General features: G+C 36.8%; 1 protein-coding gene across 4 annotated transcripts in view; it reads left to right on the top strand.

Moving 5' to 3' along the window:
- The window catches only part of Aff1 (ALF transcription elongation factor 1), a 188,850-nt gene that overhangs the window by 142,191 nt on the left and 32,276 nt on the right, over nt 1–14,383 (top strand). For all 4 annotated transcript variants that reach the window (XM_005341933.5, XM_021721197.3, XM_021721199.3 and 1 more), the window contains 3 exons: nt 1,165–1,216; nt 12,376–12,430; nt 12,555–12,592. In XM_005341933.5, coding sequence (XP_005341990.1) covers nt 1,165–1,216; nt 12,376–12,430; nt 12,555–12,592 — 145 coding nt within the window. The remainder of the gene's footprint in view (nt 1–1,164; nt 1,217–12,375; nt 12,431–12,554; nt 12,593–14,383) is intronic.

A 14,383-nucleotide genomic window follows, 5' to 3' on the forward strand; every position in this document is an offset into this window, starting at 1 on the left:
CACTCACCCCTGACTAAAAGGAACCCATTTTTCTTTTCCACTTCAGTTTTGTTTCTGCTTCCTGTTACCTCATGTCTAGACAAATAACGGCTACCTTCCAACTGGTTTGTTGCCTCCACACTGGACACTTCCTTCTCCCTTCTAGCTTTACCAGGTAGCGCTGCAGGGTTACTCATTCTGACGCACTGCTGTGTCATATCCCTGTTTAGATCATTGATGGCATCTTGTTGCCCAAGTAATAAAGCTACAACTCCCCATCCTGGCATGCAGAGCACTCTGAAATCTGACTCTTGCCTGTCTTCTAGTGCTGTCCACCACAGATTCTATACTCAGCCTTACCATTTGCAAATCTGGATCGTTTTAACTCCTCCCACTTCTTTACACATGTTTACCCCTTCTGCCTGAAGGCCTCCTGTGATCATTCTGTGAGCATCCCACCTGTGACTTAGTACACACTCCATTTTATTCTTTCTTTTAATTTTTCTTGGTTGGTTAATATCAATAGAGTGACTATTGACAGTAAATTTTTGCAACTGATTAGTGTACTTAACTCATACTGCCTAAGAGTGTGGGTATTTGTCCATCTTTTCATGCCCTGAAGTCAACTGTAAGCTCACTGAGGACTAGACCAGATGCCTCAGACCTATTGATGTCTAGTGGGTAGTCTATAAATAGAGGGTGAGTGAATGAGTTGGGGCATAGGAGTGAATAATGGGACAGGTGGAATGGGAGCACCTTAATCAGGCAAGGACGGAGGCTCTAAAAGGAAAGCTATCCAATCACTGATAGATATGCGAATCAAGCTACATGAGGGTGGAGAGCAGCCCTGCTGCCATAGGCTTCAATCAGCTGTCATCAGGAGCAGAAAAATCTCCCACACTCAGGACAGTTCCTGGCAACATGGGAAGATATGCATACACTGCGTTCCAGAGTGTTTTTCTTCTATTAAGTTGGTTTTTTTCCCCCCATCCTGCTGTCTGCGCAAGCCTTCTCTCTAAAAGCAACATAAATGTTATAATGGTGAAATTATACTAAGTGCCATGGATAGTACTCTAGTGGACGGAATTTATAGGTGAAAGAGAGGAAGGGGCAAAAAGGGAATTTACAACTAATCTCATAACTGTGTGTCACTGTGCTGCTCTGATGATGTCTCCCTCTCCACAGAACAATATGATGCACCTTCAAAAACTCACCCTAATTCTCAGCAAGGAACATCGTAAGTAAAATACTTTCATTTATTAAAAGTTTTTAATATGATATTGCGCTTTCTCATGTCAATCCATTGCTTTGATTCTGCCCCCACCCCCGCCCCACTTTCAAGTAATGACATTCATAAAATACTGATGCCTTGTAAAGGGAGGAAATGACCCACCTTTATATTTGTATTAAGATCTCCTACTGCAGGTTTATGTACCATATGAAAGTATGCTAAGGGTATTTTTAAGAATGGTTTTTGAGCTGTTATGTATATATTAACTGGGGCAGAAAGAAAGCCTTTGGCTTTTAAAATTTTAGTCTTAAATAGCTTTAGCTTTTAGTAATAAATTTTGGGGGATGTGCACAATTTGAGATTTTCTGCCACCTTTCTGGCCTAGTTTTACTAATGAGGAGCTAGCCTTGTTGCCCAGCTGTTCTTTATTAAGGACAAGCAAATACATATATGATTTGGGATTTGAAATATTTAGATTTCATATTATAGATTTTTAATTCTGCATTATAGCCTAATTTATTTCTTGAAGGTATTAAACTATACTTCTTGCTTTCTTACTACTAGCAGTAATTAGTGACTAAATGAAGTGGCCTCTGTCTCCTTCAGAATCTGCTGTTACTAACAGGCTTAGTTGCTAGACCCAGAGGACTGCAGGTACCCCAGGGCTTCAGGCTCCAGCTTTCTTCTATTTTTAGGCACAGTATTTGTTCCATGCATTTTGGAAAGTGGGGATTGCTGTGGATGAGTTTAGAACTGTATAGTTGAGCTGCAGAGGTTATTATATCTTCTAGCTATGACTGAAAGTGGGGCTGAGTTAAGTTATTATTCCCCAGTGCCACCTCCTTAATGTAACTTATTTTAATTTCACTATAGCAAAATGAGTATGAAAGAATAGTGAGATTTTTAATACAGATAAATTTATTTTTATTTTTTTTATATTTATTTTTTAGTTATAAGTGGACACACTATCTTTAATTTTTTATTTTATGTGGTGCTGAGGGTGGAGCCCAGTGCCTCACACATGCTAGGCAAGCGCTCTACCTCTGAGCCACAACCCAAGCCCTATAAATTTATTATAGTTTGAAGGATGGATTTTTAAAAATATAAATGCAAAGGTTTTATTTGTTTTTAATATCCTTTACTAGGCTAAAAAAAAAAAAAAACTTATCTGGAGTCATTTATCCTCTTCCTTTTATTGGCTCCTAAGGTCTGAGAGTCTAGAATCACTGCTTTAGATTACATTTATTTAAGGAAGGGAAAGGCTTGTTAAGCCAAGCCTGATAGGTGGTAGGGCACAGAAGCTACCAATCCAAAGACCACAGCTGTGAGAATTCTAAGTGCCCCAAGCTTTCACACCTAGTGCTTCCTTGTAGAGGTTGATAGTCAAGCCTGCAAACCACAAAAGGCCCTGGCCATTATCAGAAGTAGGTGTTGAAACCTGGGCATCCCACTTGGCTGTCAGAGGGGAGCAGAGTGGGCAGAGCAGCTGCCAAGGGAAGAAAGTGGCTGTGTCCCTGGGTGTGGGTGCAAGAGAAATGGCTGCTGGGTCTAAGCAGCCCAGACTGAGAAGGCAGCCCCTCTGTCATTGCCATCATTGCGGATTTGTTAGGGACCATTCCTGGACAAGGTGTGACTTTACTACTATATGAAATGGGTAGTTCTAGAAACAGTGCAGTTAAACCTCTGAAGCATGAAAATCAAGCAATGTATAAAATTATCTAGGTAAGAATATGTGATGATTCTAATAGATGTAGAGAGGGAGTGGAAGTAGGACCTGGTGGAGGTGAGGAGGAGAGGAAGAAGTTATATAGTAAATTATTACTGAAGCTGGGCAGATAATGAGGGTTAATGATGAGGGACTTGGTGATTATGTGGGGGATGGCGTTGGTGACATTGATGAGTGCCCAAGTGAAATATACGTTGGGTGTAAAGGAATTACTTTTTTATAAACTAACTTTTAATGGAGAGTGGATGAAAGTGGTGTCCCAGTTAATTTGTGAAGTGCAGTCATTGTTTCAGATGTACTGTAGCAAATCTTTTAGTGCTTGTAGATTAATTTGATCTAGTGTCAGCATTCAGGTTCTTTGGCATGCAGTTAAACTATTTGAGTGGCAAATGGAGTGCCAAGGAGATAGTCTTATGCACTCTAAATGTCAGAAAACATTGTTAATTACAGGGTCATTTATACTTTGGTATAAAACAATTAATCTAGGTCTTAACGTTTTTTCTTTCAGAGTTACTAATACTTAGGGATCCTTAGGAAAGTCACCTTAATATATACTAAAGGAATAAAGGGACCCATCAGCAGAGAATAAGCTGTGAACAGTCAGTATTAACTATTACATCTATCTGGACTGTGGTAGGGATAGTGAAGTGGTGGAAGGACGTAGGTGTGAAAGAAATGTATGCTGTATCCATTGCTTTTAATCTCTGCATTAGTTATTTCTCAAATAAAGAATTCCTTCTATGAAGCTCTACAGTAACATTAACTAGAATTTCAGTGCTGATTTCTCCCAAGTTTAGGAGAAGGCTATATTTGTTTAAGGGCCCTTGGCTTTGGAATCCTTTTCCTTTCCAAGGTATAGCTCTGTGGAGTTCTTAGGACAAAGGAGAAAAATGTTTCCTTTTTCTGTAGTTATTGTGTCCTTTATATAATTGTGGGCAGTTCCTTTCTGTCTACCCAGCTCCACTGCTCAGTTGTCAGTGCACCGGTGAGTTGCTCAGAAGAGATAATGTGGTAGTGTTTGATAACCCATAAAGCACTTTATATGTATTATTGTAACCAATGTTCTTCGGTCTCCTCATTCCTCACCCTTAAATTGCTAACTCCTTAGAAACAGATGCCCTCCTTTATTTATTTGTTTTTGCCTCTGAAATTAACATTTACAAAGAATAAAAGACAAATAGTTATTTGAGCAATTTGAAATGTACTTATGTGGAAAGTTGTTTTGAAATGAGGGAAATACTTGGATGTGGAGGCTGGGATTATGATTGTCCCAGGAGTTGAGTGAGAAGGAATAGTTGGTGTTTAATAAAGACCACGGTGAGTCAGAAATGTTTTAAAAATGAACCTGAGTTTTTAACTTTTCTCAAAACATTATTGGTTTTTAAATATCTAGGTAAAGAACTAAGGCAGGCCCATTCTGTCAGCTCACTGGTTTATGAAATCATCTCCTCAGGACATAAGTGTCAGCTGAAGTACACTAAGTGTCCTTCAGAATTAAGTTTGAAGATGTGGTTTACTTGTGCCAGTTAATTTAAATCGTATTTAGCCTAAGGAAATTGTTTTCTCTGTTTTTTAAAAGGTTTGTTTATATTATTTAAAGGAGTTCTACCTAGATCCTTTATTTCATTGCTTACTCTATGAAAGTGCTCTTTTCTGATAAATAGTATCAAAAGGAAATGATAGAAACTGCTTCATGGGAGAAGCTTATAAATGTTCTGTCATTGAGATATAGCCCCATTCCTTATTCATAGTTCCTCAGCTCTCTTAAGACGAACATGTGTGCTGGTCATTTATACATTTGTGGAACTACATTAATCCTTAATAATTCTCAGTACTCCATAATGACATTGCTAAAAAGATAGACTTTACTTTTAAGGGATTGAGAAACCAGGGGTGTGGGTATATACATGATTTATTTTTATTTTAGTTGTAGATAGACACAACACATTTTTTGATTGATTGATTGTGTGGTGCTGAGGATTGAACCCAGTGCCTCACACATGCGAGACAAGCACTCAACCAATGAGCCACAACCCCAGCCCTATCCGTAATTATTTTAGCAAACTTTTTATAGAAGGAGGTTTTTCATTTATTTTCAAGAGGAAAAGTAGAGATGTAAAATTAAGGAAAATAAGAATTATAGTATATATTCATGTATATATTTATGTCTGTATGTTAGCCAGGATAAGGAAAAACATGAATTTAAAAAATTTGGCATTGAAGAATTTCCATTCTTAAGCACAAGCAAATGAATAGAACCATTCTGTGCAATGTTCAGTTAACCTGCTTGGTTCAGAATTACATTCACTAGGATACATTAAAGTAATATTTAGGAAACACTGGAATGTAGAATCACCTCATTTCCTCATATGCATTGACAAAATAACTATGACTTCAGGTCATAGTAGAATTATAGTGTCTTGGAATAGTCAGTTTAACTCTTGGAGTAGCATTATTCTAGTAAACAGTATTTTGAGATCTCTTGCAGGACAATATTTCATTTAACATTGTAAATTACATACAGATTTATGCTGGAAACTTATGTTGAAGTGATATTCTGATGAGACTATGAAACGAGGCAGATTTTTTAAAAAGTTTTTTGTTTTTTGTTTTGTGTTTTTTGTGTTTTTTTTTTTTTTTTTTGTACCGGAAATTGAACCTAGGATGCTTAATCACTGGACCAATCCCCAACCACTTTTTTTTTCTAGGTTGAGACAGGGTCTTGCTAGGTTGCTTAGGACCTCACCAAGTTGCTGAGGCTGGCTTTGAAATTGTGATCCTCCTGCCTCAGTCTCCTGAGTCACTGGGATTATAGATGTGCACCATCATGCCCAACTAAAATAATTTTTTAAAAGGCAGGTAAAATGCTTTTCTTCAGAGTATTTATGATGGAGCTGTACTTCCTGGAATTATGCAGCCATTGCTTGAAATACTTTTGAACCTCCAATATTATGTGCTACTTTTTTTGATGTTATATCAAAATGTCAAATAAAATGGAGAAGAATAAATTTATCAATTGCTTCTTATAAATAGGTAAATGTTAAGTAGATGAATTTTAGTTCTAAAAAGAAAATTTATTCTTGTCATTCTTTAATATACTTTTGACCCAAGTTGTATTAATTAACATTATTTTGTGATCTTATCTCCCAGTGACTCAGAGATATTTCCAATATCTTCCATTCAGCTGTAAGTGTCTTGATCTCAGGTTGTGCATTTGGTTCTGCTTTAGGGCCTTAGGAAAATAGTGGGGAATAAGAAAAAGTCCTTGTCTTCCATATTTTTTAGTTGAATGGAGGTCCCAACAATAGGGAACAAGATGACAATGGTAGAGAGATAGGAAGTATGTTTTGGGTGGGGTAATGCTTCAGGGAGTGGAGTCGGGAGAGATCTGTCAAGAGGAGGTGACATTTGATCTGAAGCCTGAATGATGAGAGGAAGGCAGAGACTAATTATGCAGAGGTGACTGCTTGTCATCTCTGGATAGGTTATGCTGCAATTCTGAGGGCATTTGAAAAACCTCAGGGAATAATTCTTTTGGCAGCAACTTCTTTGAAGGAATTCATTTGCATATGCAAATCTATTTTCTGAGGACTTCTTTTTGTAAATTAAAAATGTGTTCTAATTGGTTATACATGACAGTAGAATGCATTTTGACACATTGTACACAAATGGAGCACAACTTCTCATTCCTCTGGATATACATGGTACAATCACATGAGTAGTGTAATCATCCATGTATGTAGAGTAATAATGTGGGTCTCATTCTACTGTCCATTCCCACAGCTCTACCCCTCCCCTCATTCCCCTCTGCACAATCCAAAGTTCCTTCATTCCTCCCTACCCCATGCCCCATTATGGTCAGCATCCACTTATCAGAGAAAGCATTTGGCTTTTTGTTTTGGGGGGATTGGCTTATTTTACTTAGCATGAGATTCTTTAGTTCCATCCATTTACATGCAAATTATATAATTTCATTCTTTTTTTTAAGGCTAATATGCCATTGTGTATACATACCACATTTTCTTGTGTATACATACCACATTTTCTTTATCCATTCATCTGTTGAAGGCCACCTAGGTTGTTCCATAGTGTAGGTATTGTGAATTGAGCTGCTATCAACATTGATGTGGCTGTGTCAGTGTAGTATGCTGATTTTAAGTTCTTTAGGTGTAAACCAAGGAGTGGGATAACTGGGGTCAAATGGTGGTTCCATTCCAAGTTTTCTGAGGAATCTACATATCACTTTCCATACTGGTTGCACCAATTTGCAGTCCCACCAGCAATGTACGAGTGTACCTTTTCCCCACATCTTTGCCACGCTTATTGTCACTTGTATTCTTGATAGCTGCCATTCTGACTAGAGTAAGATGAAATCTCAGTCGTTTTGAATTGCCAGAGATGATGAACACTTTTTGATGTTTGTTGATTCATTATATTTCTTCTTCTGTTCAGTTCCTTAGCCCAGTTATTGATTGGATTATTATTATTATTTTTTTGGGTGTGTGTGTGTTAAGTCTTTTGTTTTTTTGAGTTTTTTTTAAAAAATATATATATATCTTGGAGATAAATGCTCTGAGATGCATGTGGTAAAGATTTTCTCCCATTCTGTGGGCTCTGCCTGTTATTGGTTGTTTCCTTTGCTGAGAAGAAGCTCTTTAGTTTGAATCCATTCCATTTATTGATTCTTAGTTTTACTTCCTGTGCTTTAAAGAGTCTTATTAAGGAAGTCAGGTCCTAAGCCAACATGACAAAGATCTGGGCCTACTTTTTGTTCTATTAAGAGAAGGGTCTCTCTGTTCTAGTGCCTAAATCTTTGATATACTTTGAGTTGATTTTTGTGGAGGGTGAGATATAGAGGTTTAATTTCATCTTGCTACATATGGATTTTTCAGTTTTCCCAGAACCATTTGTTGAATAGGCCACCTTTTCTCCAATGTATGTTTTTGGCATCCTTGTCTAGTATGAGATAACCGTTTTCATGTGGGTTTGTCTCTGTCTTCTATTTTGTACCAGTGATCTACGTATCTGTTTTGGTGCCAATACCATGCTGTTTTTGTTACTATTGCAGTGGATTCCTATTGCTGTAAATGATGTACTAAGTCATTTCTTCTCTGTCCTGTTTTCTGATAATCTCCCCTGGACAGCCTCTTCAGGAATGTGAGTTCTGCCTTCTGTTGGCTGTTCCCATGGTTGGAGTCCTGTTACGTGTCGTCACAACTGCCAGAGCTGCTTTTTCCCCTTTTCATTTATTTTATGTGGAGCTGCCTTCATAATTTGTAACTTCCCATCATTTCTTGCAAGGCATTTGGGGTCCTTATGTTTGCTATACCTCCAAAAGCCTGATTTAATTTAAAATTTGGGGAATTAGATATGCTGTTGATTCCCTGCCTTCTTATACTCTGTTCCATCACCCGTCTCTCCCCAGGTCAATTTCATTTTAGGATATGGTGTGAGTTTATACATTGTCACATGCTCATCACTGGTTTCTGAAAAACATTACTTTTTGTACCATTTTAAACACACTGAATGCCATGGTTGTGACTTATTAGTTACAAGTAACTACCGTGAGCTTGCCTTCACTTGCCGTTTCTCAGTACGATCATAAGAAATGTTAAGCTGAGAAACAAGTTTACTTAAGTAGTTTTGGGTTCTGAATTGAGATGTTACAGAATATTGGCAGTGAAAGCTCTGGGCAAGCCTAGTACTGAGAAGTGGAAAAGAAAGGCGGGTTTGCCTCCGTGTCTTCGCAGTAAAGATTGGGCTGACTCACAAAATCATGCCTGCCAGAACCTGTACGTGGCTCCTTGGGTTTTGCTGGAGTAGCTGCCTGGAGAATGCATTTATACAAAGGGTTTGGAGGATTGTGTGCAACCTTTAAGAGAAAACTGGTAATGTAAAATGTGGTTAAATCTACGTGATAGTTCAAAGAGTTATTTTACCTGAGCAATTTGGTTTCTTTTGAACAATGCCAAAGTAAGCTGTATCATGCCATATGCTTTGAAATAACTGCTTTGCCTTGGAATTTGGAAATGAAATTAGTCATTTGACCAGTTAAAACACATAAGGTTTAATTTATTTTCATAAGGAAAAAAATAGCATATTCATTATAGTCCCAACAGATTTTTTTAATCAATAAAATAAAACAATATTGGGTTCTGAAACTTAGATTTAACTCCATCCATCAGGTTTCCTAACCCTTGTGTCGTGTGTTGGCCAGAGCAAGGGGAATCTCGTGTCAGATGGAGAGGACTCTGTGTCCCAGCTCCAGCATCTGCCAACTTAATGATCTTGGGCAGGTTAAGTGACCACCTTCCTTATCTTTAGTCTGTGAGGGGATGGTCACAGCACCACGGAGTTGCATGTGGAGGCTATGCCTGTGAAGGTCCCTTATCGTGGCTACATGGCACTGTTAATGACCCACCAGAGGGGCTGCTGCTCACTCAGCCAGCTCTTGAGGGCACCTGCCAAGTTCCAGACATAGAGAATGTGAAGGTAAAAGTGAGTTGATCTTGCCTCAGAAAAATTTATGGAGAAGGAGAAGGCAGGACCCTTGGTCCTTCTTTCTTGTGACCTGGATTTTATTGGCATGAGGGGACCAGAGCCAAGAGATTTCAATTCTTACTAACTGGGTGCAAAGGTGCTTGCCTAGGAGTGCTGAAATTCTCTCCTCATCGACAGGTTCAAGGACATGCTTAGCCTCACATATAATTGCTTGTGGGACAAGCAGGGTACTTTGTTACTCATTCCTTTAAAGTTGTTCTTTGTCTCTAAAAATCCTTCACAATCATTTTTGTCTATTAGCAAGACTTAATTATGAATTGGTTGTGATTTTTAAGAATTTTTTTAAATTTAGATCTGACATGTCTCTTATCAAAAATTTTGAAAAATACCTTTTCTCACTCCTGTCCTACCCACCAACAGCATGTTACTTTATGTTGAGTTACCTGTCTTTGGTGATGTCTTCAACTTTGGTATCCAGAAGATTTCAGGTTATTGTTGGTTGGATTTGCACACATTGACAATTTACCTTTGTCTGCTGATTGTCATGGGAGACATTATTAATTATTAATTATCATTTATTATTATTATTATTATTTTGTAGTACTGAAGATTGAATCCAGGGCCTCACATGTGCTAGGCAAACATTCTAAGTAAATTACACTTTCAAAACTTAATGAAGTGAAATACCAAGTAAAAAAAATCCCACCTACATCTTAAATAAATGATAGGTTTCATTGGACCCTACTGGTATATCATATCTTTTTGAGTGTTCTTTGTAGATTGTACTTTTTCCAATTTTCCTTCCAGGGTCACTGTCCCTCCTCTTTAGGCCCTGAATAACTATTGTACCTGCACTTACTTATATTTTATCATTGTCTACATTATTCTCTGAGGGAGAAATTTCCAGAATCTAGGGCAGCATTTTGATGGTGCTTATTATTCCTCAAGAGCAAAATGGAGCTAGAAGCCAATACTTTCTCATATAAACTAATTCAAAGCAAGAAGTTAAGGGATTTGTAATCCACTACTTGCAACAGAAGTGAAGTGAAATTACATGATCATTGATGATATAGTAAATTGAGACAAACTGGTTTTATGCAAAACAAACCTAGTGACTAAGAAACAAAGAAATCCATTTATACAGTTTTGTTGGTGATTAATATTGAATATACTTTGTCAGTTGTTTTTCTATTTTTTCTATACCTTATACCTTTTCCTAAAGACATATATTTCATCTTTAATTTTGTGTGTCCCCCAGCCAAGCTACCACTTAGTGGCAAACCTGTTGAGTAACTCTTGCACATGATTATGATTGCTCACTGCCAAATTCTGTGACTGAAGGCTGTTTTTTATTTCTAGGCTTGCTAAAATATGAGTTTAGCTTCTATTTGATAAATATTGAGTAAGATCTACATTTACAAGTAGCTAGCAGTTTCATCTTATTTAGAAACTTATCACAGGGTGTTTCAGTATATTTGTTGGTGAAAGTAGTTCCTTGGCAGAATTATCACATTGCATGTAGGCGGTCATTTATGAAAGAGCCAAGTTTTATCACTTATTTTCATTAGCAAACACAGTGATTTTTTTTTAAACCAAGGTTTCCCAAAATAATCATGCCTGCTTCTTTCAGTGGCAGTGGTTTCATAATAAAAATTGTTGTTTGGATCATTGAAGAGGTATTTTTAGACATACTGCATGATTTTTACTTCTAATGTAATTTATTTTTTGGAACATAAGTGATACTTAAGCAGATTTTCTTTTCTTTTTTTTCAGTTTATGTGTAACATTTCCTCAAATAGTCATGCTCATAAAATTCAGGGGAATTGGGAGAGAGTAATTACTGCTATTTGGGCATCTCCATGGGAGACTTTGGGGAGGTGTTAAAATTTAAGAAACCATGTTCAGGTTAGAAAATGGTTGATTTTAATATTAAATTGTGTTATAAGCTGGAATGCCTAGAAATGCATATTAATACATGCGTGAGAAAATGAACTTACTTTTTTTCCCTGACTGATAGCAGTAAGGTTAAAACATACTCTCTGGATATCAGTAGTATTCCTACTCTTCCTATTGATTAGTGTTCAAGAAGACAAGAGAGAACAAATTTTTACATGTGAAAAAAGTTCAATATTAATAACATCCCCTTGACAAAAATGTGAGAGAACCAGTAATAATTGACTTGATAGTTTCATATACCTTAGTGTGTTTTTATTTCTTATCTGTCTATATTTTTGTGGTTCTGTGAATCAATCCCAGGGGCAGTTTACTCCAGTGTTACATCCCCAGCCCTTTCTATTTTGAGACATGGTCTCACTAACTTGCCAACGTTGGCCTCGAACTTGTGATCTCCTGCCTCACTCTCCCAGTCACTGGAGTGCACCACTACATGCAATTGTATTTAATTCTTATATAACACCTTTTATAGGTCTGCTTGTTTGCTTTACAAATACCATTCAACATTAACTCGTGTAATGATTAATCATTTATTCCATGTTCAATTAGAGACTGTAGAATAATTTGAGAGTATTCTGTATATTTTTTCTTCTTCCTTTTCTTTTTCAGTTTATTTGTATTGTTTGCATGTTGTTAAGTATTTGCATGTTGCTAAATATTTTTCTAGAACCTATCCTCACTGATTAGGAGTTGGGTTTTGTATCTCAGAGCTGGCTACAAATTCCTGTGTATGGTAGTCTGTTTTAGTGTTCAGAAAGAACATGTGAAAGGCTGGGTTTTGAGGTGGTAAGAGGCTTGAACTAACCTGGTGTCTGTGTCAAATTGTAAAACTTCCACTTCCAGGAAAACAAAGCATTTGATAAATAAAGAAACTTATTCCTATTTTGCTCCTCTTTGGTAACACTAGCTATATTTTCCATTTATATGCTAAAAAAAGTGGTTAGACATTATCTAAAATTCTGGACTCTGTCCCTGCCTCTTCCAGCATGCTTGAAGATGACCTTCAGCTCAGTGACAGTGAGGACAGTGACAATGAACAAGTAAGTTTTGTATACTCCATGGAGCCAAAAATCCTTTTAAATCTATCTACATATCTATCTGAGCTGTGTCCTAACCTGTTTTTGTTCTTTCCTGGTCCTTCTTCCCCTTGTTGTGAATGCCTAGACCCCAGAGAAGCCTCCTTCCTCATCTGCACCTCCAAGGTACTGTCTGCGGGTTTCTTCCTATTTTGTATTTTTACCAAGTTGAAAAAATAAAGCCCTGCCTTAATATTGTCATACAAGGGGAAGGAGATGGAAGATCACAGTTACAGGAGAGTGCCAGTTTAGTATTTTGGAAAGTTAAACCTGCCCCGGGGAGGTTATTAGAACTATATAAGTGAAAGATTTCTGGCTGCACTTACATCATCAGTTTGGAAATAAAACTTTTTTTTTTTTTTTGGAATTTAAAAATTTTAAAGTTTATCCTCAATAATGTATAACCAGTATTTGCAAAAAATTAGACTAAAGAGCCCAAAGTTTTTTTTTATGAAAGTGACAGCTTTACTTTGTTTTCAAAATTTATAAAGCTAAATATTTTTTCTAGAACTTTTTTTCTGCTCTGCCTGTTTCCTTAGTTTTGTGAAATCTGAAATTGTTTCAGTTGCTTTATAAAAATGACCTGCAGTTCATTTTCATGTGATGGAAAATGGCACTGTTTTTGTAAATAAGCCAGCCATCTTTTAGAAAATGTAGTGCTTTAATTTCTGGAAATGAGAACTATTTGAACTTCCCTTATAATATTTCCTATCTGCTTTAATATGACAAATATGTGTCTTTTAAGGACAAAGATTTAAATTATTTTATTCCCTGGAGATGTGCACAAGCATTGACAAGGTTAGCAATAAAAACTTGGCTATCACAGAGTTGATTTGTAGTTAGTGTGAAGGAAGGCCATGTAATTATATAGTCTTATAGGTTTAAAAAGTTTACTTGTTTATTATCAAATTTTGTTGGAATTTCTAGAGGGTCTTGTCAATTCATAAAACATGAAAAAGTAGTCTAACCAAAAAATAGAGGTGAAGGACAAAGAAAAAGCACAAGGTGGGGGTAAGTTAGAGGCAGGAGCACTGATTAAAGGCATGTCCCCCCTCTGATGCCACTGACTTGAGCTGAGCAACTGCTAGTGTGGAAAGGGCCTTAAAGTTAACCCAGCATTTCATATGAGATTAGGTAGTATTACTGTGTGTTTTAAAATTATCTTTACTAGTGATTTTAATTATTTAATAATTTTCATTCTAATATTTTATGTGTTAAAATTTTATTTTCAAATATTTTAGGTAGATTTGGAAGTGTTCAGAATTATAATCAATGATCACTATATTACCCATGCTTAGAAATTCTACCTGTATCTCACAGTATGCTCAGTGCTTTCTCATTGACTTAAGTTATTACCCAGTTGTTAAAATTGGAGTAATTTTCTCAAGCCACTTATAAAGAGTGGCTCATTTTTTAATTCTGTCTAGGAAGCATGAGAATGTAATTTCTGAGCTCACCCTCCAAAGGAACACCATTTTTATTCAGTGGTTTTGGTTACCATATAGCTAGTTCTAGTACAGAGCATATAGGAAGACTTTAACTTATTAGTTTTTCTTTTACAAACTTTTTTTTTTTTTTTTTTTTTTTTTTTTTTTTTGGTTTTCTACATCAGGGGCCAGCAAACTTAAAGGGCCAGTTAGTAAATAGTTTAGCCTCTGTGGGCCACGGAAAGTTTCTGTTGTAACTACTGCACCCTGCTGTTATGGCCTGAAAGCAGCCACAGTTCTTAAGACAACGGGTGTGAGTGTGTTCTAATAAAACTTAGAAAACAGGCAGCCAGCCCAGGCCATGGTTTACCAACCTTTGACATCCAGCACCCAGTATCTGACTTAGCTTTTGTATAGCTTGACATGTTCTAAAGAAGTAAAACTCCAGACTTCTCTTCTATGCAGTTGTCTGGTGAACCGTTTTAAGGGC

Source organism: Ictidomys tridecemlineatus, chromosome 9 (genome assembly GCF_052094955.1).
Source record: "Ictidomys tridecemlineatus isolate mIctTri1 chromosome 9, mIctTri1.hap1, whole genome shotgun sequence".
NCBI lineage: Eukaryota > Metazoa > Chordata > Mammalia > Rodentia > Sciuridae > Ictidomys > Ictidomys tridecemlineatus.